This window comes from Patagioenas fasciata, chromosome 4, assembly GCF_037038585.1.
Source record: "Patagioenas fasciata isolate bPatFas1 chromosome 4, bPatFas1.hap1, whole genome shotgun sequence".
Classification (NCBI taxonomy): Eukaryota; Metazoa; Chordata; class Aves; order Columbiformes; family Columbidae; genus Patagioenas; species Patagioenas fasciata.
In genome coordinates, this window is record NC_092523.1 from 75,643,289 (window position 1) to 75,668,973 (window position 25,685).

Here is a 25,685-nt window from a genome sequence, read left to right on the forward strand (position 1 = left end):
AGCAGCTTAAAATATTTGTGTGACTGCACGTTTGGATGGGACTGCACAGGAGCGAGAAAGGATCGCTGTTTTGTTGAAACAAGGGAGTTTGCTTGTGTCCCTGGTGGCACCTTCTGTGTTTTGTTCTGCCCAGATTTTCCTGTTAAATCCTCACAATACATTTTATCCATTTTTCTTCTACTGCTTTACCAGCTTTTTTGTTTGCTTTTCAGTATGTTCTCTCTTGTCATTCCAAAGTCCAGTAGCTCACGTCTTGTCACCGTTCTTGGATGTCATGTGCTCTTCTGACTGCCCATTGGTGTCTGGGGTATCATTTCCCTTTCCCAACATCCTCTTTCATGAACATCTGGAGCCGCAGCTGTAAGTAGGTGAATACTGACAAGCATTCATAGAAGTGGGGTGACAGTCACAAACTGATGGAAGCTGGTACTGTGCAAACCTCAGCAGTTACCTATTCTGTGCAATGATACCGGCTGCTGAATGCCCTGCATTACAAAGGAGGTGCTTGTTTGTGGTCCTCTAGATGACGGACACTGTGCTGTCAGCATCCAGCCACTTGTAGCATCTTTTAAAGCACCTGAGGTGTGGAGCAGCCAACTGGCCTCTGCCCCCCTATTTGTGTGTGGATACCTCTGAAATCAGAGAAAGAATCAAGTTCTGGGGACACTGATAGAGGATCAACATTACTTCTCTGGGATCATCTACACTGCAGAGTCCCATTTGTATGCCTTCTGACAATAAAGCCAAGGGCTGATTAACGTGACCTCAGGGGACAGTAGAGGGAAATGACCGTTGACTGCCTCCTGGTACTTATTGTGAGTCAGAGTGATGGTCTGTAGAAGGATGAGAGTGCTTCTGGCAATAAGACCATCTTTGAGTCATGATTGATTGTCACTTTTCCCAATGAAGCCTTAACTGTAAATAATAGTATTGTGTGAAATCAAGTATTTGAAAAACATAAGCTTATTTCAGATGAGCCTGAATCTTAAACAGTGAATATATCACAACAGATGAGAGGAGCAAAGCATTTACAAAAGTAGGTAGTAAAATATACATGTGGATTTTGTTGGAGTGTGAGAACTGAGAAGATAACAGAATCTCTGGCTATTTCAATGAGAAAGTGACCAAAGCTGTGCAACACCACAGCTACAGAGAAATGGCTTTTCTCTAGAGAACAGCCTCACTCAAATTCCCTTCCTATAGGAATCACCTGAAGCAGATACTATTTTTCTTTTGTTTTATGAGGTAGTAAAAAAGTTTGGTTTACTTACAGTTTTGGTTTCAGATGCTTTTCCAGTCCAGCAGAGCCTGGAACAGCTTCATATAACTATCTTGGGTGTCTCAGGGCTCAGTCAATGGTGGGATGAGCTTGATTTTTCACTGGTGTAAGCTAGCAGAGGTTGTTGATCACAGTGATATGCACATGATGTGAAATGAAAATCTGGCTCAAGCTGACTGTCGTTCATCTGAAGCTGATGTTAAACTGGCAAGATTTGGCTTTCTAATGAAATCCTTACTCTCCCTCATTCATTAAATGTGAAAATGGAATTCCCTTATCAAAGACTTAAGTAGAGAGGTAAGGGAAAATCTGTCACTGCCAAGACGTAAACTCAGAAAGCAGCCAAGCCAGAGGGGTAGAAACCTCCAGAATCTTTGCAAGTCACAAACCAAAGGGCTCAAAAGAAAAGAGATGCCTGGGTTGAGTTTATCCATGCAATCCTTACTTTACCAGCTTGATGCACATGCCTGATCAGGCTCTTAATTACCTGATCCCGTACTGGTCTTCCCACAGGATTGTTGTCTCATTTAGTCTGTGGTCCCTTTTCAGTGTTGGTCTTCCTTTGCAAAGTTGCCCCAGCTCCACACACCCACATTCAAGAATTTCTACGGGTTCTCTCTGTGGTACCTGTGTACTTCTCAAACATCAGTCAGCCTCTCCCCACATTATGGAAAGGGGATCATCCTTGTTTTGATAACTTGATAAAAGACATCACTAAATTTGAATGCTCTGTGGCAAATGCTTACCTTTTGCTATTGTCAGATCACTTAGCATTTCCAGTACAGGGCATACATTTACAGAGGGAATCTTTTTCAAAGATCAGCAAAAAAGAGACACTTCAGAGAATTTCCCATTCTGTGCTTCTAACGATTCTCTTACGTGTGAACTCAGTGTTGGGTTTGTTTTTTTCTTATAGCTCAGGAATTAGCTCAGTTTGGCCGAATGAGGTACGTTCACAATGACCAAATTTCAAACTCCTAAGTGCAAAGACGTTAAAACTCCTTAGAAAAGTAGTTCTTAAATAGTTATTATTTTAGCACAGAAAATATGTTTGCTAAGAACAAAGTCTGGAAACCAGCTGAATGGGTGTAGAGACTGAAGACCTCTCCAACCAGGAACTTTTTGTCCAAAGAGGCAAAACTAGCAGCAGTGATACAAACCTTTCTTACTTTTTTGGGGGGATATGCAAGCCCTGAGAGAACAAACACGCTTTCTGAGTAGCTGCCCCAGCGGAGCATTTGCGCGATGCCATTTGACAACAAGAGAATACAGCCCCCTTAGCACCAAGGAGCCCTAAAGCTGATTAGGTGAACGAGTCCGTGCTTGCTGCATACTGGCCAGGGAGTACTTATTCTAAACCTCCTTGTTAGCTGCTGGCATAACATTTCTGGCATGTCATTTGGATTCACACAGGATTTGCAGGGTAAAAGCCACTCCAACCTCCCTCACTCCCCAATAAAGGGCAGTCTTTTAAGAACCAGAAGGAAACGAAACTGTGGCACCGACGCAGGGGCCCATCAGTCATGGAGGAGAGACATCTGGAGATACTGAGGTGGTCTAAACAAAGCCAGGTGTTTTTAGTAGCCAGCTGTCTGGACCCGAGTTTCCGAGCTCTTGGTCTGTGTCCTGTGAGGATTCCAACACTGAGGGCGTGAGGATTGCTGTGGGTTTTCATTTTCCTGGGCACTGCTATTTCTCAGCTGGCAGCATCCCATGGAGCTCAGTGCGGCGACGTTGACTTGCATCAGCGGCGGATCGAGCCCTCTGGGAGTTGGCATAATTGGAGATCAGCAACCTGGACTCCTGCCTGGGAAGCAGCAGGAAAGCGGCTGTACTTGAAGCAGAATCAAACCAGATTCAAAATAATGGGAATATTTAAGCCGTGACAACTGTAGAAAAAAAGGCTCTGCTACATTATTTTAGTAAATATTTGTAGGTGTCTGTAATAGGGGGATAATCACTGCATTTCCTTTCAAACAAAAGCAAGTAGAGCAGTTTTCAGTAGTACTGGATGATAAGCAAGGCATTCTAATAGATGGTTTTAACCTTATTTTTGCTGGCAGATTATGCTTTACAGCAGTTCTCAGGTGTCTTTTCTTACAGCACACAAAAACGAGTTCATGCCTAGTCTTTTCCCTTACTGATGCAAAAACTCCGCAGTAGCTGGCAAGCAGCAAGGTGTCCCTCTTGGACAGGGCGCTGGACTAGGCTGCACGTGTGGAAAGCAGCAGGGGCAGAGGTGAGGGAGGTGTTCAGGAGGTGCCTGGCCACAGCCATGAGAAGGAGAAATGTGCCAGCGGGGAGCTCGGCATCTACAGAGGAAGGGAGGAGAGTGGCCAACGCTGCTGGGAGTCACAGGGATGAACTGCAGCTCAGAGGGGCTGGGACCAGTATCGTGTCAGTGCAAATGCACAACTTTGTCCCAGAGAGTCCATGCAATAATTTGTAGCTCAAAGGATGTTAAGAGAGTTATGAGAGATTCCAGGCAACAGGGTGCATGTGTGCTGTTATTGTGGACAGCGTACAAGACATTTCTGTGTGTTTCCGTGTGTTTCTTGCACCAGTGAACTAAAAACAAAATTGGTTTGGGAACTTTGAGGAAGATCATGCATCTCTTCTTCAGCTTACCCCATCCCAGAAGGGGAAGACCATACATTCAGATGCCCACAAGACTAGTGCTAGAAGAAGAGCTGTGCCAGAAATGTGTCTCTTCTCCAGGGTGGAAAACAGCTGAGCTATCTTTTCCATTTCTGTCAAGGGTTGAGGCACAAAGCTGGGGACAGGCAGAGGAACGTGGTCCTGATTGAAAACCTACCACTCCCAATGATAAGCTGAGGGGAGCAGAGGCAGGTGCCTTTCCAGTGCTCATCACAGCCCTTCTGAGATGAAGGCCCGTGCCCCAAGGGTAAACTGCTCAGGACACCTGCCAGGAGCACCCAGGGCAGAGCCGGAGCCACAGCACATGCGGTCAGGGACATTTTGGAGCTCTGGGCCCCAGCAGAAGGGTGCGCAAATGCAGCAACCGGGCGAGAGTCCAGCCCTCACAGTGGATCCATGGGCTTTAGGAGCCCTAAGAAAACAGCACATGTAAGGAAGGAGTAGTAATATTAGAAAAAAAACCCAGGTAGCAGTCTGTAATGAACTGCTGCATTCCCCAAGGGCTTGTTTCACCTCCTTTTCCTAATTCTGGCACAGTGTTTATAATGCTGATGGATCAGGATAGGTTTACAGCGGCCAGTTCGCAGGTACGCACTGGAGCCAGTCAGAGAATGAGCAGAACAGAAAGTGAATTTCAGTGTGTTTCTTTATTTTTTTTTTCAACTATATTTCAGAACAAGCCTGATATTTACAAAGGCAGGGCAGCTCCCATGTTCACAATGTTGCAATGTACAGCTCTTGCTGCATTCCTGCTAAAAATGAAATAGGAATGGTTTCTGGATGAAAAACAGAGCCTGTGATTTTTAACTTTCCGTCCCTTCCTTCAAAGCACAGATTATGGTGAAAAGGACAATCTGGAATTGCTTTCTTAAGACTTGTCATGAGAAAGTTGTAGCTGGAAGGTTGGCTACCTCACCAATAAACACCAGTACATTTTCCACTCTTCAGTCCTCCTTGGCTCCCAGGCTCAACGCAGACTGCAAGATAAAACAGATTCGTATCTGAAAACAAAACAAAAAAACCTCTCCTGAACGAAAGGTTTCAGAGAAAACCTGTCTGAATTGGTTCCACACTTCTTCCCCAATACCAGAAAAGTGTACAAGTTTTCCAAGCTGAAGCAGAAAGGTTATATATGGCCCCGTAATTTAATTGACGCGACAATTAAAAAATATATGAAATGGACTTCCTTATGCGTGAGAAAAGATTATCAGGATGTTCCCCTTTTCCTCTTTTAGATTATTAAAAATGTAACTCCTTCAAGAGTAATAAATTAACTCGGAAGGGATTGCTTAAGTGAGACCTGGGTTGTGATTAAAGGAAGTTTGGAGTTCAGGAGGAGTCTGTGTTTGAAGAACGTCCTCAGTGTTTGGAGTATCACATATGGCTTTTGACAACTAATTTGGGAGGAAAGTGGTAGGGAACGAAACTCAACAGGAAAAGCGCTTGCTTTTTGTCACTTTGTGACATTATCGAAACATCGTTTCCCCTCATTTGTATTTTTTCCCCTGTAAGTTTGTATTAAAATGTATCAAAACAGAAAAGACTTTGAAAAAGGCAGCGGAACTGTCATGAGGGATAACACTAGCTAGTCGGGAGGTTACGCTTTATTATGTAAATACATGTTTGGGGGTATTTTAAAATGCATATCTTGTGGTTAAAGGCAGATTATTAGTTTGGTAAACTACCGGTTCCAAAAAAAGCATACCGATCCATATCGTGAGTGCCAGTGGTGTGACTTGGTGGAGATCTGTGAGCTACCCGATCGACCATAACTGACCCTGTTCTGTACTGATCGGTCTCACTTGTTGGAGTATTAACCACAAGGCTGCTGGTCCTTGTCAAAGTACGCTGCCGAAATCCACATCTTCTCACTGCTCCTGGGAAAAAGCTCCTGCGCCACTTTCCCATGGGTAATTCCCTAGCGCTGAGCACCCTGAGCTTGAATTCAGATTGGAGCGGAAGGAAATAAAACTTGGGTCTGCAAATAAAGCCTTCATTTACTTACATATAAAGCCAATGAAATGGTACAACTTTCCCTTTTTTTCCCTGTAATTTACAAAGGGCTAAAATGATTTCCCTGGCAGAAACATCCAGTTCTTAACTGCTTAGTGTCCGCTCTGGCTGCACCAAACTGCAGTGGTGACTCTGTATGTGCCAGCAGAGGTACCAAGAGGAGCTGGATGAGGATCTTGCAATGCGTACTTTATTCAGTGACTATAGGCCCATTTTTTGTGTTTGCAGGAACTCTGGGGAAGGCAAGTGGATTCGGTTGTTTTTTTTTTTTTTTTTTACATTTAGTTGTTGAAGTTCTTTCAGGAACTGCTGTGTGTTTGCGTGCCATACCTGCATGAGTGGCTTGTCGAGAGAAGCATTTTGACAGCTGAGGTGTAGGGTATGTGTGGTCTGCATGGACAGGTGCCCCCACCTCCTGCTCTCTGTCACAAACATCCTTGCAGGCAAATGTTTGGAAAGCGCTTCCAGTGATCACCAAGACACTTCTGTAATATCCACGATTCGGCTGGCTCCATTTCACCTAAATATGCCTGAAGTCTGCCACACCTCATACAAAATAATAGTAAAAATAATAAGGGGGTGGGGGTGTAGTCTTTAGGAATACAAAAAAGGGATTGAATCACAGAATGTTAGAAACTGGAAGGGACCTCAAAAGATTATTTAGTCCAGTCCCCCCGCCGGAGCAGGAACACCCAGATGAGGTTACACAGGAAGGTGTCCAGGCGGGTTTTGAATGTCTCCAGAGGAAGAGACTCCACAACCCCCTGGGCAGCCTTCACTGTGAAGAAGTTTCTTCTCAAATTTAAATGGAGCCTTCTGTGTTCCAGTTTATACCCATTACCGCTTGTCCTATCATTGGTTGTCAGCGAGAAGAGCCTGGCTCCAACCTCGTGACACTCACCCTTTACATATTTATAACCATTAATGAGGTCACCCCTCAGTCTCCTCTTCTCCAAGCTCAAGAGCCCCAGCTCCCTCAGCCTTTCCTCATGTGGGAGATGCTCCACTCCCTTCAGCATCATCGTTGCTCTGCGCTGGACTCTCTCAATCAGTTAAAAAAGAAGAAGCTGCGCGGCCGTGCGCTGGGTTGCGCACAGACGCGGTAACGCCGGCTTTGGCGAGGCGGCAGGACCCGCTCCCCACTGCAAACTTCCCGGGGCACAAACTTTCCCGGCCCGCCGGCCCGCGGGGGAGCGTGAGAGGGCGAAGCGGGGGCGCGCCCTCCCCTCCGCCCCTTCCCTCCCCTCTGCGGCGCGGCGCAGCCCCGCCCCGCCGGCAGCCCCGCACCGGGCGGCCGCCGGCCGCAGCGCCCCGCAGAGCCGCGCCGGGCAGAGCCGCGCCGGGGGAGGGGGCGGGAGCGGGGGCGGCCCCCGCGCTGCGCTGCGGCCCGTGCGCGCCTCTCGGCGGCGGCGGCACCGCCTGGCGCTCGGCGGCGGGTGTCCGCATCCCTGCGTCCTCCCCGCGCTCCCTCACCTCGGCGGCGATCGCCTCCCGCCCGCCCCCGCCCTCCCCTCCCCCGCACCGCCACACACACGCACTCCCGGCGCTGTGTGCGAGGGCGGGCGCCGGGAGACGAGCGGCGAGCAGAGGAGACCACCGCGCACACGCACACACACACTCCCTCTGTGCCTGCTCCTTCCTCGCCCCCCGCCGCCTCCCCTGCTCCCCCCCCTCCTCCTCCTCCTTTCTCTGCAACGAGCGAGAGAGGGAGAAGGGGGAAAAAAGCCACTTACAGGTATTTGTTTAGTGGATCGGCGCCTTCATTTATTCCCCCCGCCCCCCCTCATCCTCCCCACCGCCCCTCGCAGTTTGTTTACAAGTATCAAAGTTGTAATTGAGGAGCTGCCAAGGCACATCTGGATATTCTTCTTCTTCTTTGTGTTAGGGACTGATGTGCAACTAATTAAAGGCAGACAGGCTGGTAGCGTCTGCACACTCAAGCCCCCCCAAATAAAGAGCCTGGTAAGTGACTGGTTTGCTTTTTTTCTCCTCTCCTTTCCCCCATTTTCCGTCTTTTTCTTTTTTTTGTTTTTTTTTTTTCTTTTTAGGAGGTGTGTGTGGTTTGGTTTTTGTTTGTTTTATTTAATTTTGTGGTTTTGTCGGGGGCGTTTTTTTTTTTTTCCTTGTCCTCTGGGATTGTAAAAGTAGATTAATGCTAGACTTGGGCAATAAAAGGCGCCGCTATATTAATTTATTAATTAATCTGCACCCGCCCCTCCTCCTGAATGTTAAATATGACCTTTGATCTCTCTGTCTTTGGTAGAGCAGACATGCAATATTGAACATGTACAGTCACATTTGGCTTGAGCAGGGACAGAATCTCGAACCCCGGCTAGCTATTTCTATTTATTTATTTCATTCGTGGAAATGAGGGCGATAGTTAAGGGGGGTGAGGGCAGAAATCAATAACTGCGTCTCGGGTACCCTTTTCATGCTCCGGAGATGCATCGATTAAACAATAATGACCCGGTTGGTGGTCACCATCATTTTCTCACTCCTGGTGGCAATAAATCCCGAGAGGGGGCTGCGGGCAGAGAAAAGGTAGCCAGCGAGGGAAGCTTTTGTGGAGAGAAGCCACTTTAAAGCTGGAGGGAATAGGGCAAGAAAATGCGTATGTTACTAGATTTACAGCATAAAGAGCTGAACGCTAACGTTTTATTCCTTACCAGATGCCTGGCTTTCCTACACACGGCTGGCAAAACTAGTTTTATTGAGTAGTTGTTTTCGAGGACATGCGGCTAGGTTTTCCTATCTGGAAACGGGAGAGGGTTGGTGGGGTTTTTTTGTTCTTTTTCTTTTTTTGCTATATGCAAATCCTTCGCATCCCTCCACAAGACGACGCTTAGCCTAGAGCTTTCCGGGGCAGCCTTTGTATTGCCACCAGACCTCTGAAGGCAGCGAGAGTCTGGGTTTTTCCCTGACGTGGAAACACAGAGGTGGCTCCTGCGGGCTCGGGGTCTTTTTTTTACCAATGGAAAGACGCCCGCCAGTCCCTAACGCAGCCCAGGGTAAGGTTTCTTCTGTAGATTTACGCTCCCTTCATCTGGATTTGTTTACATAAAGCCTGCTTTTTAGTGCACGACGTTGGGGGAAGACCAAGTTTTTGCACTCGGTAGGTTGGGCTGCAAACGGTTCATTAATCTAATTATGGTCGTAATTACCGTAATTGATAACCATTTTGAACTAAACATACCGGAGTCTGGAAACTAGACGTAGCCTCACGAGTGTCTCCGAAGTGAGCGTTTCGGATCGACAGCCCTACATCAGAAAAGATGCTGGAAATATCTAAACTATTTAGGTAGAGCATCTGGAAAACAAAGAGGCAGTGTTCATAAACTGAGGGCTTTTTAAGTTATGTTTATGTTTTGCTTTAGTTCGTGCAGGCTGCCATAATGTACCTTCCTCATTGCCATAAACTAAAATACCCCCCTTCACCTCCCGGGGGGGTGGGGGCGGTGGGAAATAAAACGAGCACCGCGTCCTTACCCCCCTCCTAAACTTTGCTAAGCCTGAAGCAGAAAAGCCATCTTTCCCCGGCGAGGGCTGGTTCAGCAGGTACAGCGACGTGCCCTCCCGACCGTTCCCGGGTTGTCTCTCCCGCGAAGCCCCGCAGAGGGGCTGTCCCCGTGTCGCTGTGTGCCCCCCCCTCCGCGAACCCTCCCTGCGCAGCCCTCGGCGGTGGCGGGGAATCCTCCCGAGAGGTTGGGGATAAATACTCCGTCTTTAGTACAGCTGCAGGCGCCGGGATCGCAAGCTGTGAAATTGCCTGCCTTAAGTATTGTATTTTATTATTTATTTATTTTTTAACCTAGCCCCGCTTTCCCCCGCGGCCCTCAGACGTCCCCCCCGCCCCCCTCCGCAGCGGGGAGGGCCGGGGGGGCCGGTGCTGCCGCGACCAGCGCCCGGCGGAGCCAGCTGTGCCGGCAGGCAGCTAATGACCGCCGGGCGCAAAGGACACCGTGGCAGCTGGCGGCTCCCTCCCCCCGCCTCCCTCTCTCACTCTCTTTTTTTTAATTATTCCTTTTATTTATTTTCTTCCCCCGCCTTTTCATTTTCCCCGGTGGCGATGGTAGGTGGCCAGCTCCCTCTCCCTATGTCGTGTGTGTCCGTCCCCCCTCCCACACGCCCCGCGGTGTCGCCGGCTTGTCCCGGGACGGGGTTTGCTCCGTCCGGGCTGCCTCCTCTGCCCGCGGGTACGGCGGTGTGTGCCCCCCTCCTTACCCCCCCGTGTCACCGGGTGGCCGTTGGGGCCGTTAGCGCCCCCCGCGCGCGCGCACCCCCTCGGAAATGACTTTCTGTGTTTCAGCTGCGGCAGCTCCCGTGAGGATGCAGGAGGAGCGGCTGCCCGGCCAGGCACAGACCGCGGGAATGCGCCCGGAGGAGGAGGAGGATTAAGCGACCCCCCCCGCCCCGTCCCTCTCCCCTCGGCCCCCAATCCCCCCACCCCATCCCTCCCCGCCGTCCCCCCCGGCCACCATGAACACCAACGTGTGTGTGGAGAGCGGCCCCAACCCCGAGGCGCCGGGGCTGCCCAAGGACAGCCACCTGCCCGAGGGGGCCCTCAACAGCCTTGTGGATTACAACTCGGAGATGGAGAGGTACCGCTCCTTCGCCACCTTCTACAAGACCAACGGCGGCGCCTTCCCCCAGGCGGCCAAGATCGCCCGCATCACCACCCCCATCTTCCCCAGCGCCGCCGCCGCCGCCGCCGCCCGCATCGGCATGTCCCCCTGGAACTGCGACACCGCCACGGCCGCCGCCGCCACCGCCATGCTCTGGGGCAGCGGCGGCGGCGGCGGCGCGGCGGGCGGCGCGAGGAAGCCCTCCTCCGCCGCTGCCGCCGCCTCCGCCTCCGCGGCCGCCGCCGCCGCCTCCTCGCTGCACGCCGGCAGGGGCGGCATGCACCACCGGAGCGACTCGCAGCGGCTGGGCAAGCCCGGCTGCCCGCCGGCCGAGCAGCCCGCCCTGCCCATGGCGAACGGCAACTTCCTCTCCACGCTCTCCCCCGAGCACTGCCGGCCGCTGGCCGGGGAGTGCATGAACAAGCTCAAGTGCGGCGCCGCCGAAGCCGAGATCATGAACCTCCCGGAGCGCGTCGGCACCTTCTCGGCCATCCCGGCGCTGGGCGGCCTCTCCCTGCCCCCCGGGGTCATCGTCATGACGGCCCTGCACTCCCCCGCCGCGGCCTCGGCCGCCGTCACAGACAGCGCCTTCCAGATCGCCAACCTGGCGGACTGCCCGCAGAGCCACGCCTCGGCCTCGCCCGCCTCCGCCCTGGGCGCCGCCGCCGGCGCGGGGGGCGGCGGAGGCGGCGGCGGCGGAGGAGGAGGAGGTGGTGGCGGAGGCGGAGGGGGGGCCGGCGGCGGCGGGGCCGGGGCGGGCAACCCCGCCAAGAAGAAGCGGAAACGCTGCGGGGTGTGCGTGCCCTGCAAGCGGCTCATCAACTGTGGAGTCTGCAGCAGTTGCAGGAACCGCAAAACGGGACACCAGATCTGCAAATTTAGGAAATGTGAAGAGCTTAAGAAAAAACCGGGCACTTCGCTAGAGGTCAGAGGAGATGATTTCTTTTTCCCCAGCCTCCCGCCGTCCCTCCTCAACCCCCTGCCCCCTCCCCTCCAGTGCTTCTTGTCTAGCTTCAAGATGCAGCATCCCTTTTCCGAGGCCTCCTTCAGGCTCTGAGGGTGCGGGCAAGGCCCCCCCCGCGGCGCTGCCGCGCCGCCCGCCCCCTCTCCGCCCCGCAGGGAAGAGAAACGCCGCCCCGCCGGGCTCGGTGCTGGCCGCGGCCCCCGGCCCCACCGAGGAGGGACGGAGAGCCGCCCCCGCGGGCCCCCCCGTCGCGGGTCCCCCCGCCTTTCCGACCCGGAGGCCGGCCGAGGGGCGCCGGCCCCCGCCCCGCCAGATCGTGGCTGTTACGAGACGCTGCTCGCCTGGTTTACCTGCCGTGCAATAAGACTGCTGGCTGTCTCTGGTTTCTTTTTTTTCTTTTTTCTTTTTTTTTTTTTTCTTTTTTAGTGTTTATTTTGTTTGCTTTGTTTTGGTTTCTTTTTTTAATGGCGATCATGACGGTTTGGGGCGGTTTGCAGGGACAGGGAGGTGGGACAGTGGAAGTTTCAGCTGAACGCCTGGCTCCCGCCGTCGGAAGTTCAGGGGGAGGTGATGGCGAGTTCATCTCCAGGGTGACTGGCAGCAGTTTGTCCAAGACAGACAACTGGCCGCAGAGCCCAGTGCTTGGTGAAACGTGCCCAAGTAACCCCTTTAGGCAGTATCTTTTATGAAATAATCCACTCACGATGTATAAAACACAATGGAAAAATAGCACAGGTATGACTGAACTGATTTCTGACCGAACTGTACATACGGTTGTTTTCACGACTTGTCCGCAGAGCTGACAATTTATAGCATTTCCCAACGGTTTTCAGGTTTGCCAGACATAGGAGAGACAGGCAGGTCCCATGTCGCAGACATTTCGGTTGGTGTCTCAGGGACGACAGACAATGGGAACCCAAATACACAACCAGGAGGAAAACGGCAATTGGTTGATACTATTAAGGAAACAAGTGAGAGGAAAGACTAGTAATCATACTTAATCCCTTGTCATTATTAAAATTATAGTGTTGCTGTGTAGACGCACATATCAGATGCGTCTGAAGGTGTTGAGGATGATGGATTTAGTACAGAGGAGCAGCCTGTTCTGGGTGCCATCAAGATTTGTAGTCGCAGAAATTAGCAACTAAGTGAGAAATTGTAGCTTCCCTCTGTCTGTGTGTGTGTTCGTGTGTGTGCAGAGCAGTGGATTCCCCAGCTCATTGCTTGTGGGAGTTCTCTCCAAGAAGAGGTGGGATGGGAGATTCCAGGGAAAAAGCAACACCAAGAGCCCATTAATTTGATCTGTGTTAAATACATGGGGATAATGATGATGGTGTTGATACTGCCATGGGATAAAAGCAGCATTTGGGGGTTTAATTGACATTTGGCTGATACAATTAACTCTTTCATAACCATCCTCATCAAGCCAACTAATTAATTCGTCCTTGCAAGAGTGAACAGTCCTTGCTTAAAGTTTGATTTATAGTTCTGCATCCTCTTGACTGTTTTTTGTGAGCGTACGGTGACCCAGCATCACTAACACAAAAACCAGGAGGGACTTCCCTCGCGCTAGAAACTAGATTGGGCTTTCAGCTCTTGGTTTTCTCAAGAATATACCCTTGTTGGTTTCGTAGCAAGTTAGCAAAGAAGATACCTAATGCCCCTGTCTGTTAATGATGGATTATAATGTTGAGTACATCCTCAAAGAGACTTCTCTGACCAGAGATGTGGAGAATCTCCCCCGTACCACCCAGCACTGGGGGTGCCTTTGTGCACCAGGTTCCCTCATTAGGCTTGCAAACCAGGATGCTGCTGGGATTTAATGTTTGTGATAAATGATAGGTTCTGATGGTTTATCGATTCGTGCAGAAAGCGAGCTATCTCTGGAAGAAACGAATTTGTACGTTATCAGATCTTCCCGTGGGTTTCTGTGCATCTCTGAGCGCGTTTCCAGAACTTCCTCACTCCTGACAGAGGTGTTCCGCAGCCCTAAAAACTGCTCAGGCGTGTTATGAGAATGCCGCCCGTTAAAATTGTTTAACCACTGTGACTAGTAAAAACCATGGTTTTATTAGCCACTTGTGTACTCTTATAACCACCTGCCTTCGGTTCTTTTCTTCATTCTCTCTCTCCCCACCGCTGCTCCTGTTTGTGCTCCGCCAGATATGTAAACACAAAAGCTCCTCTGCTGCTCTACCATTACTTGAAGGAAGCAGGTTTCTCTTTCCAGCTGTGGAGCTGTCAATAAGGCATCACTTCTCTGCAGGTTGTGACCCATCACAAAGTTGGTCATGGGATATGGCTGATTTCTTTACAGGAATGTGTTTTTTCAGTAGGAGAGGAAGAGTGCCCAAACTGAGTAACTTTCTTATATGGTTGTTTTTCTTATGTCATCTTTCTTTTTTTGTTGTTTCGTCGCAAGTTTAAATTATCTAATAAAGAGTGACAGCAGTGCTCTGGCTGTAAGGCCACCAGCTGGAAGGGCGTCCAAGTGACAGGGCTTACAGGAGGGCACTGCAGCGGTGGTGGGGGGTGGGCCAGGGCAGCCTCCCTGCGGGGTGAGATTTTGGGGCTGGTTTGTGGAAGCGTTACCCACATCACCTGGGTAGGCGTGGAACCAAGGAAATGCGATGAGAATGGAGGGACTCCCGGTCCACTACACACTTGTCAGATTTGTGAATTGCACCCGACAGTGGCTGCAAGTTGTGGAGATGATTCAAGGCAGGGGGCGGAACTGTGTTTAAAGATGAAATAAACAGAAAATGAGAATAATAATAAACTGTAAACTGGGTGATCCCACAGAAACCATTTCTCTCTTTTTCCTTTAAATCGCTGCTTCTGCTGGTGCGATGAAGGCATACTAACTCACAAGGTTGGTACATGGAGCTGAAGACAGATTCACATCAATGCTTTCCAGGCCCTGACCCTTGCATTTTTAATGGAATGCTTCCCTCCCAGCATTTTTTTTAAACATTTGAATGATTTTTTCCTATTTTTCTTGTACTATTTTCACCTTTAAAGTGTCCCAATGCTCTAGTATTTTTCATAGAATGTTATTATTACTAGGAAATTTTATGTATGGTAAAAATAAATCTATAAAAATAAGATTGACGTCACGTTGCACGCTGCCTACTTGTGTATGTATATTCTGTATTTGTTCAGATTTACAGATGGGGTTTAAAGAGACATAATCTTTATTTACCCATAGAGATGGTATACGCGTCTATAACTTTTGTAAGTTATGAAGATTAGGAGCCCGGCATTACTTTGCATGCCCTCCTCTTTGGCGTAAACCATCCCAATTCAGCGTATGAATCTCAGTTGACCCACTTCTCGTTTGCATTAGTGTAGCAGCAAAGTCAGGCAGAGGGGCTGACTCGCGTTGAAAGGGTCCGAAGGATTTGACCCAAATGTAGAACATGTGCTGTTTGGCCATGCTGTCATCATAGCCGGTGCCGCTTGTTTTATTCGCTACAGCCACGCTAATTGATATGTGCACTATTAAAGTAAAAGTTTGCATACCAACCTGAAGTAGTAAATACCAGCATCCCAATCCACGGCACCTCGCTGAGTTGCGTTTCAAGCCCGCGGGATTTTGGGATGGCCTTAGCCAAGGATAGGGTCACGGTGATTGATTTCAACAGGAACGGCGCCTGAGCTGGAAAATCTTAACACCATATGGCATTGCCACAGGGGAGAGAGGCTGCGCTGGCAACCTCCGAACTCGCACTTTGTGTCGTGGTAGCGCACGCGAGCGCTGTTAAGGGAAGACTGCTGAGCTCTGTGGATAGGGGTCAATTAGCAGGGGCCTCAGAGGAAGCAATTTCCCTGCCGTCTATCTAGCTTTAAATTACATGCATAAGTTAAGCGGCGGCAGGATGGATTTGAGTAGCGTGAGGGGGAACTGAAAAGCTTGATAAGGAGCAGGCGGCTAACTGGGAGGTGGAAAGAAAGACCACCTTGTAGCCCATGTTGCCGTTCTGCGCTGAAACGTTGCTGTAGGGCAGTATTTTTCTGCCTCGTAGCCCTCCATCTGGCTGCGGCTCCCCATGCGTTAAACACTGTGCAAGCTGGCAAAAGAGCAGTCCCTGTCCCTGGGCATTTACAGCTGGAGCAAGAACTGTGACCTGTCCTGAGTGCAATTCATGTTGGCTATCGGCTGTAAAGCCCCGATCAGCTCTAAATGCCTTTTTTTCTGCCCGGGTGCTCTTGTTTTTCTGTCCCCAGGCCTGAATCCCCAGGGAGGGTGTCTGGGGCCGGCAGTGGCTGCTGGAACTACGTGAGAGCCCTCGCCTGGTGACTGTGGGACTCTTGCGTGGGACTTCTGCCACGGGGCACGATCCTGCGGTGATGGCGTTGGCAATGAGCAGAGGAGGCAAGAGGCAGGGCGAGATTTGACGTTTGTTGAGTGTTTTGCGAGGGTTTTTGTCACTTTCATGCAGATTTTGCACGTCTGGGATAAACATAAGTTTGGCCATGAGTTTTCCTTTTGACCTCTGGAGGTTCTTGGGGACAGTGCAAGGCCTCCTGCTGCCACCTCCAGCAGACACCAGGGCAGCTGCAGGTGCCTTTGCTCACCAATGCCTCATCTCCACTGCTCGGAAATCTCGTTGAAGCTATCACATCTGGCAAGGTGGGAATGCATTGCGATTAGTGGGAGACACGGGGTTGAGGAAGACATTGGGAGCCCAGTGGAGTAGAGTTTTTGGTCTCCTTACAGTTCTGGCAAATTATTATTGCAAGGGATAGCCTCTGAAATGGAGTTGGATGTTGTAATCTGTTTTACTGTTCCATATATTGTTTCCCTTTCCTTGTGTGATACTTACAAAGCAAAGTGCCCAAACCCCGTGACATTAGCGTTCAATTTAGAATATATGTTATGTAAACTGCTGTTTGATATAGTGTAGTTGGTTAAAGGAGGGCAAAAATGAAGCTTCCCCTGTCTAAGGAAATCTCTTTGTGGTGGGATTTGGTATTGGACTGAACGGAATTTCAAGGAATTCAGCAACCTCGTAGGCCAGTCAAGGGCTTAACAGCCTCCTTCATACAAACACTGCTTTCTGCTTGCATTGGAAATTGCTTGCTTTAAATCACTGAAGTATGATTGTTTGCCACTGAAATTGTCCATATGGTAAGAGAGGTTGACTGGTTGTGGCTGCTCCGCGTTTTGATTGCACTGTATAGTTCTTTGAACATTTTTCTAAGTACCAATCTAGGTTATACAGTGGGGACATCAGGATTCTGCACCAGACTTTGGTCTTCAATGTCGTGACTGATTGTTTAGTCTTTTTTTTAAGGTGACATAATGAAATCTCTGTGTATTGTTTAGGCTGGACAAGTTGCATGTGCTGTGAGAAAGATGATGAATAAAGCCATGTTTTCTTTTTCCTAGAGCAGGAATTAGCTTAATAAGTACCTTTTTCCCCCCCAAAAAAAAGAATTATCTAAGTCAATTTGGACTATATATTTCAGTTAGCAGTGCATAAAACCATCATGACTTGGACTTCTATACAAGCTACAATACTTACAAAATGTCACGTGCTATATGCATCATGCCTTGTTCATAGGGGGAGACTCGTTTAAGCTGTTAGATATGCGAATATCATATACAACTCATTTGGGGTGGCTAATGTAAATAACAGTCTCAGTTTTTGTCTGCTTGTACGTGTGTATTCATATTATTGGTTTTTTTGTGCCACTTTCCACAGAATTCTGTTTGCTAAGTTGACACCTAACACCTTGGTCACTTGGAGGATGAATTAGTATGTGGTCCCTTTTGAAGAGCAACATCTTACTACATTTTTGGTTTTAAAAGAAATGTGCTCTAGAGAGTTAAATAAAAGACAGATATTCATTTCTGTATGCTGTCATATACTTGGTACATAGATATGGCCGAGAACAGGTCTTTCCCAAATATCCTAAAAATTTGTATCTGTAAAAAGAAAACTGGTAGTCTCCTGGCTTTTAACATGCTTGTGTTTTAAGGGTTAGGCTTGGTGAAATATTTCTAAGCAGGCAAACTTAGAATCTACACCTTAAAGTCTCATCAAATACAGCATAATCCTTTTGATCACTGGTTGCAATGGGAAGCAGCTGCTGGTTGTGTAGGGAAAGGCTTTAATATAAGCTTTTTGGATGTACCCAAGTGAGTTAGTAGCAATAAGAAAGTAACTCATGTCACCATAAGAAAGTCCCTGGGACTTGGCCTGGGTTGCCAACAATTCCTCAGTCACCAATGATGTGCTTAAAAATTTCTATCAGATACCTTGTCTGCCGAGGAGCACCACCACCCGAGAACAGCATTTCTGTGCTTCTGTGGTGTCTGTATATTTTGATAGCTCATCTACTTCAAATGATCGCGTTGAACAGCAATGTCTTGAAGCGTGCGGTTTCATTTGACACTTTTTTGCTATTTGGGAACCCAGCTTGCTGTGTCTGTCTTCTCTCTTCTTTTGGGTACCTCTATTGTTTCCCACAGTCGTATCTTATTCAGTCACATGCAAACACCTGTCCTGAAATTGAATTATTCTGCGGCCTAAAGTCATCCTCCATTTCAGCATCCTGCGCTTTCTGTTTGTTATGTTGCACCGTACTTTAGGTGCGACAGCCATTTAATAACGTTGAAGCCTTCACTCTGCAGGGGCTAAAAAGATCCCAGCAGGCTTGTTAACTTCTACTCTCAGACTTGATGGGGAATATTTTCTTCTCCCTGGAACTCCTAGGCATCCTCTTAATTAACACTATAAAAATGCATAGCCAGGTATTTGTGAAACCTGTTGAATTTTTTTGCAGTTTTCTGGAGTTTCTCCATCCCTTCCTGTTTAACCAGACGCTCCACTGGCAAGTGAGAAATGAGAACATAAAAGGAATAAGGCAACCGGGGTCACGCTCGGTACTGCGTTCTTGGTGGGCAGCAAACTCATCAAATGCCTTTCTCTTACCCACCATAGGGTTTTATTCTTTCTCCTGCTCTAGTCAGTATTCTCCTTTATCTCAGTCTCTGAAGTGTTGGGCATTTTAAAACTTTGTGCCTCTCCTGTCTCAGGACAGTATTCCTTTCAGTTGCAGACTGCTGTGGCCATGGTCTCTGTTGTACTTCTATCTAGGATCACCATTAGCTGGTATCAGACTTCATTTGACCTGGAGTTATTTGTACAGGGATGAGAGAGATTATTCAGTGGTTTAGGAGGTGGAAAAAAATTTGGAGTGAAGGGAGGAAATTAATAAACACTGGAAAATGATGGGAAATCCTGTGGACTTCAGGGTGGATATAAGATCCTCTCGAACAGAGGAGGATGCAAAAGTGGCTGAGGGTTGGTTATAACGTGCAAGGCCTCGTTGTGGGGATGTCTGCCCCTCCGTAGGACAGACTGGGTTACCATGAGGCAGACGGGCCGAGCACTGGAGGTGATCTGCTGGCAGGAAGGGTACAGTGGTAGTGCTAAAAATGGCAGAGGGGTCTCTGCTGGTGAGAAGAAAGCAGATTATAGCTGCTGCTATGAGCAGGGGGTTTGCCATCAGCAATTGAGGTGAGGCAGTTGAAGAGCTCACCAGTAATCGTCTTCCCAGCACTTCTCTGGGGGAAGGCCAAGACTTCATACAACAGAAGGAGACCTCGATGAGGGTAAGCAGGGCTTTCCACATGCCCTTGTTGACAGGGTAATCCAGTTTCTTTAATTCATTTTTAAAATTGACTAGAATTTATGGAGAGAATCTGGGTACTGGGGTGAGCATGTGGTACGAGAGGAGCTGCGTGATCTGAACAAGTTGTTCAAGAGCTGAGGAAATGATAAAGGCATACATACAGACAAGCTGACAAATGTGAAAGAGGGAGGGAACACTTGCAAATGAAAGGCTGAAAACGATGATTCGTTGCACGAGGACTGCTTGGGCTTAGAGGTTTCTTGGGTGGTGTGTACTGCATGTCCTAGGCAAACCAGAGCATGCACAAAGACTTTGCTCCATCATCATAAAAGAAATACCCCAAAATAACTGAGGTTCAGGAACATCCATCCTTCTGCACATCCTAACAGCTGGGTAGGGGTGCAGAGGTGGTGCAGCAACCTTGGCAGCTACAGGCTTGGAGGAGAGCTGAGGAGCTCTAGCCATCCGTGTAGAAGGTACAAGGAGGGCAGAGCGTGATTATCGTGGTGCGGTTAAAGACGTCAGAAGTGGAAAACAAGAGGTGGGGAGTATATGTTTTTAAATATGTGATCTCCAAAGCAAGTGGTATCAGTCCAACAAAGGTTGTTGGTTTTAGAGTGAGCAAAAGAGGAGAAAATATATTTGGAAAGGTCGTGGGTTTGAATAGCTAGCCACCAGGGAGCGGGTGAGAGGGGACTCGGTGACACAAGCTTAGTAATGATGTAAAACCTGTTCCCTTTAAGTGACCAGTTCGTCTGAGCTCAGGGAGGCAGGGATCACAGTTGGCTGGTTCCTTGGAGGCTGATGTAAAATAAATTGGAGGTCGAAGTCCAGCAGAGGTGGCAGTGTCATGAAAATAATCACTGAGACAGGTCTTAATTGTCATTCTTGAAAATTTCAGAAGACATACCCAGGAATGAATGGGTTTGGAGCCATTTACGGTCTTTTAATATTTTCCCCTCCAGTCAGGAATCGTGGTGACCTGCTGTATAAGAGTTTGTGTTGCTGCTCGTCTCCCTGGATCTGATCGGACAATACATGGTGCTCACTGGCTGTGAAAGAGCCAGAGAGCCAAGCTGGTGCCTGTGCCTATAGGTGTCTTAGGCATTGGCTGAAAATCCTCCCTCAGCCCAGGTAACTGAGTACTGCATTTAAGTGAGTTTTTTCTTCTTTTTTTTTTTTTGATTTTTCTTTTTTCCTGCAAGTTTTGCAGAAAAAGAAACAAGCAAGCAGAAGCCAAACATTTAATGGATCTATTTTTCACTGGCTCCTTTATCAACAGTGTATGAAAAATCCCAAAGGACAGAAGCAGTTAGCTAACCAATGAGGCATCATAGCTGATTTTAGGTTCCATGCAGGAGAAAAAGACGCAGAAACCCCAGCAGCTCTAGGGGAAAGAGATTTAAATTTAGGCTTGGTACTGAGAAACGTGCCTCCCTTCTGCTTGGAGACCAGCCCATGAGAGATTACCGAACCCCAGAGCAGCAGTCTGGAGGATGATAGAGATGTCAGTCTGTGAGTGCAAAGACTTGCACCACTGGATGATGAACCAGCAGGGATTTCTCATTAATGGAATGAATGTTAACAAGAGGAATTCTGGTTTGTGAGTTTGTGTGTGGGGGAAGGATAAATGATAGGGACTGATGGATGGTCTTCACAGGGATTTGATTAGGGAGAAGGTGGATGGCAGTGTGTGTGTGTGAGAGACAGGGAGGTGTGTGCACGTGGTGCATCCATTGCAGAAGGCAGGCACACTTCAAGTTGATAATGTCTGACAGAGGAGAAGCAGCAGAAGTAACCAGACAGGTCCTAGGCAAAAGCAGAAGCTGAGCAGTGATGTGGATTTTTCATTTTTAGCGTCTCTTGCATTATAAGGTCTTGGGTTTTATGTTGCGTCGTGGTAACAAACCTGTAGCCAAGAATTTCTCTATAAAACTTTTCCTAGTAACAGAGATTTGTGCTTTATGCTAATAAAACTTTTGGCTGTTTGATCCTAATTCCCACAGTCAGTATGGGAGCACTGAGTGACAGCTTTTCTGACCTGCTTAGCATCAGTCTTGGCTCTCAAGTAACACTATGTTGGAGCTTGTGCCAGCCCCTCTCCATCCCAGAAAAAGCAGGAGACAGACCAGACCTACTGGTTGGGAGGCCAGACATCTAGAACCAACAGAAACAATCCCTCATCCTACCTGCGGCCTTCAGATGCTGATGGGATGCAAAGAATAGATTTAAAAAACAAAGGCAAAGTAGCCACATAAGTTGAATAAACACTCTAGCAGGCTTAGCAGCTCCATCCCCAGGTGCAAGGATAGCTGAAAAACCAAAGGAACTGCAGAAATAGCGGAACTGTAGAAATAGGGAAAGAAACGTGAATCTCTTTGGCGGTGAGATATGAGAGAGCCCTGACCTGAAAACCCAAACCTCCGATGTCTTCTCCGCTGCCTTTGCCAGAAGCCTTTAGGAACCCCTGTCCGAGGCCACAGCGTGGCCAGCTGGCCCCGGCCCCGCTTGCCCGCCGCTGCCAGCCCCACACGCGGGGTGCCAGGCACGGGGAAGCTGTCGGCCAAACCGGCTGCTCCCCTGGGGAGCGAGCGGGACGGCAGAGGTGGAGACTTGGCTCTGTCCCTCAGCTCGCTGGCCAAAAGGGCTGCGCTGGCACAAGGGAGGGAGCGTGCTGGAAGGCGACCGCGGACAGTTGTTCTCAGCTGGGGAAGGATGGGGAGAAGAGATGTTGTTCCTTTCCAGGGCTCTGCCTGCATCCTGGGGTGATGTTCCTGTCCAGGGCTCTGCCTGCATCCTGGGGTGATGTTCCTATCCGGGGCTCTGCCTGCATCCTGGGGTGATGTTCTATCCAGGGCTCTGCCTGCATCCTGGGGTGATGTTCCTATCCAGGGCTCTGCCTGCATCCTGGGGTGATGTTCCTGTCCAGGGCTCTGCCTGCATCCTGGGGTGATGTTCTATCCAGGGCTCTGCCTGCATCCTGGGGTGATGCTTGTGCTTTCCAGCCATGGTGCAAGCAATGCTTTAGTGGCTCAAGTTGCCCCTCTGAAAGGTAGCGTGGCTGGTCTTAGCTGTAGGTGCTCACTGGCATGGAGAAGGGTTCCGTCACTAACATTTCCTGGGACAGAGCTGTTTTTCTTTGACAGCATTAGTCTGGATTCCTTATGATTCCTGATCCTGTATTTGCCATCTGTTTTCCCCAATGGTGATATGCATTTTTTCAGATGAAAAAAGTGAAATTGTTTACCCATTCCCCAAATCTAATATCATATATAAAGTGAAAAAAATTAATATATAAAATAAACCGTGGTGTGTACTGAATGTAAATGAGGAGCATGTTTGCTCGTTCTTTCTCCTGTGGAGAAACACATTACTCCTCAGACTAATCCTATTGATTTAGTTGGGGAGCTACTGCCTGCTGCTGATGCTGAGTCCAGGTGGCAGGATGCATCCCTACAGTGACAGGTCTCTAACTCCCCTATGACTGTGGGCACAAACCCTGTGTTCCCCAGATAGCCCCGCTGAGATCTCCAGATGTTACCTCTGAGCGAGCTGTTGGAGAGAAGCTGGGTTTTCAAAGCATGACCCCGAGTTAGGAGTACATGTGTTTTTAATTTCTGTTTGCAGTGTCCCATGGCAGAGGTTTACTTTTCACTTGGTGGAGCTGGCAGCAGAGAAAGTCAAATGAGTTTCCTAATCTGGTGTGTTCTAAATCTGGTTTGTCTCAAATATGGCCTGAGAGATATGCAGCGCAAGTGGAAAAATAACTGCCAGCACGCAGATGCGTGTCCTCTCAGAGCAAATAAAGCTGACTTTTAAAATAAATATTAAATCTCATCCTTGGTATGAAGGGAGACAGGCCCATAGCTCAGGTATGGGGAGAGATATTTTAAGGTGGGCTGTGGAAGCAGACTCACCACCGAGCTTCTGACCCGGCGTACGTGTCCCGTTTTATCTGCTAAGTCCAATAATAAGCTCGTTATTAGAGGACATCTGTTAGCGCCTGATAACACGTACAGCAAGCAGGAGCGCAGCGTCAGTGGGCAGCGGGGATTTTGGCAGCTGTGGGGAGCGGCAAATGCGTGGACTGTTTCACACCTTGTCCAAAGCTGGCGTGTCCCTCTCCCCCCGCAGCTGCCCCCTTGGTGTCAGCAGTGTGGGACACTCGGGAGTCCCTCCAGGGCAAGGAGCAGAGCAACTGGGAGAAACGTGCCCTGCGCTGGCTCTGCCTTTCCCTTTCCCTTTCCCTTTCCCTTTCCCTTTCCCTTTCCCTTTCCCTTTCCCTTTCCCTTTCCCTTTCCCTCTCCCTCTCCCTCTCCCTCTCCCTCTCCCTCTCCCTCTCCCTCTCCCTCTCCCTCTCCCTCTCCCTCTCCCTCTCCCTCTCCCTCTCCCTCTCCCTCTCCTCTCCTTTCCTTCTCCTCTCCTCCTTCCTCCTTTCTTCCGTGCAATTCACACACCACTTTCTTGCCCCCAAGCCTCCTCTCCTGAAGAAAAGTGTTCAAGGAGACTCTTGTGTGAGCTGAATCTGAGCATCGGGAGGTTTTCCCCAAAGTTGTTGCTGTAGGTAATGTATATTTATGAGCAGAACAAAGTGGGCCACAGATACTTTCAAAGGCTGTTTTCCTCTTCGGGTGGCTCAGTATTTAGGCACGTAAGGAGGGGAGATGCTGTCCAGACTGTGTTCACCAGTGGGGGTAGAGCGTGAGTTTTGGAGCACATGGATTTGCACAAGATTCTGTGCTGTTTATGTGTTAGCAATGCTGTGTGTGTATTTGATGTCATTTCCAGTGTGATCTAGCTGACACCTGAATTAGCTGGTGGCATTGGAAGTACAAGGTGTGACATGAAGGAAAGGCCAGTTTGCTCTCTCGCTGGCAATTGTGTGAGTTTTGTGGCACCGGTGAGGTGTGTAGCCCAGGTTTGCACAGGTGTGAGGAAAGCATTCGGTCACTGGTGTGTGGCCAGTGGTGGTCAGTGTTTGCTGGGCTACTGATTGATCCAAATTGCACTTCACGCGGGGCCACCTGAACTTTCTGGCCACCGTGGAGCACCAGATTTCTCTGTCTCTGATCATACATCTATATATGTACACATATGTGTATATTGAGATATACAAATATATATTTATATAACTTAATGGGCCAAATTTCATGCTATACATCCACTGACCTTTCCTTTGGGAAATACAGGAACATCTACCAGTTTCATTTGTCTTGCCATGTGAATATGAGATTCATTAAGGATAAAGTTCCTTCACTGCTGTCTGTTTCTGTGGTTCTGTAGGTCTTTGTAAAGATGGTCAGGTAGCCCAGATCTTGTTGAACATACCTCAGCTGCTCATACTTTCCCAAAAGGCCTCTGTTGAGCTGGATCATTTCAGCCAGGACTCCTCATGAGGAATGATGAGTGCCACATCTGGACAGCAGTTTGCTATAGCCGTGTGAGTTTGCATCAATGAGAATGGGATTTTTGCTCACGGATCAAACATCAAAGCATTCTTACATAATGCAACATTTTTAACATCAGTAAAGTATTAGGTCATAATTGTGTAGCACCCTGATATGTTTTATTATTGTATTTTATTTCTGAATGTGGTTCACCTGAACCTAAGTGATTCCCTAGCTTTGCAGAAAATAATAATACAGATAACTTACGGTGAGTCCTGGTCATGCAGGTGCGAATTTGGGCTATAGCCCAAGCAACAGCATCCTGCACAGGATCGGCCAGTTTTCCTGATCCCTCGTCTCCATAACAAATCTTTCAGGTGGCTGTGAGACTCAGAGAGCTGAGGAAAAGGGCCTCTCTGGCAGGTTTTGTAGGCATGAGATGGCCAAGGGCTGGGCTGGGCAAGCAGGCGGCCTGTGGGTGAGCCTGGCCCTGTGGGTGAGCCTGGCCCTGTGGGCTCCATCAGTTGGCCCATCACCCCGGGGGGCTGTGGGAGGCATCATTCTTTAATGAATACTTTTGCTGTGAAAATACAGAGCTCAGCTGTCAAAACGGAGTCTCTGGTGAGGAATTTGCAGCCCCTGCCAGCATGTTGTCTTCACGCATTGGCAGTGTGTGCACGCACGCACGTGTGGCAAGGCTCTGCTTTTACATGTCTGCGTGGGGCAGCCAGAACAGATAGATAGGCATCATTTTTTCATTGCTGCTTAACTGAAGTGATTTTCACTCTTCTGTTCCTTTCAGTTGCCTCTTTTACCTCCTCCTCCAAAAATGTAGCGTGCTTGGTTCCCTACATGAATCTGATTTTTCAAGGCAACAATTCTAATTTCAAATGTTTGAGCTACTTCTTTTGCAGTGAAAGCTTGCAAGAAGGGAACAGAAAAGAGAATTTGAAAGTGTGGAGGTCATTTCATCCCGAGTTTGTGCAGGGATAGATTCTCTTGAGCACCACACTTTATGGCATTACCTGCTCGGAGAAGCCGGGGCTGCGGGTTTCTGAGCATCCTCCCAGGAGTGAGCCTGTTGTTTGTCAGCATTTGCACCAGCATGAGCAGTGAAG

The 25,685-nt window shown here is 48.9% G+C and overlaps 1 protein-coding gene across 4 annotated transcripts in view; it reads left to right on the forward strand.

Moving 5' to 3' along the window:
- The first annotated feature begins 7,368 nt into the window (after positions 1 to 7,368).
- Positions 7,369 to 25,685, forward strand: part of CXXC4 (CXXC finger protein 4) — a 28,141-nt gene continuing 9,824 nt past the window's right edge. Inside the window, exons 1-3 of one of the 4 annotated variants that reach the window (XR_011738932.1) lie at positions 7,369 to 7,685; positions 7,836 to 7,912; positions 10,257 to 23,744. Coding sequence is in view for 1 of the 4 variants with exons in the window: in XM_065836615.2 (XP_065692687.2) it covers positions 10,427 to 11,497 (1,071 nt within the window). In the remaining 3 variants the exon portion in view is untranslated. Of the gene's footprint in view, positions 7,686 to 7,835; positions 7,913 to 8,365; positions 8,959 to 10,256; positions 23,745 to 25,685 lie in introns of those variants that run through there. The other 3 variants (XR_011738931.1, XM_065836615.2, XR_011738933.1) reach the window with 3 other exon arrangements.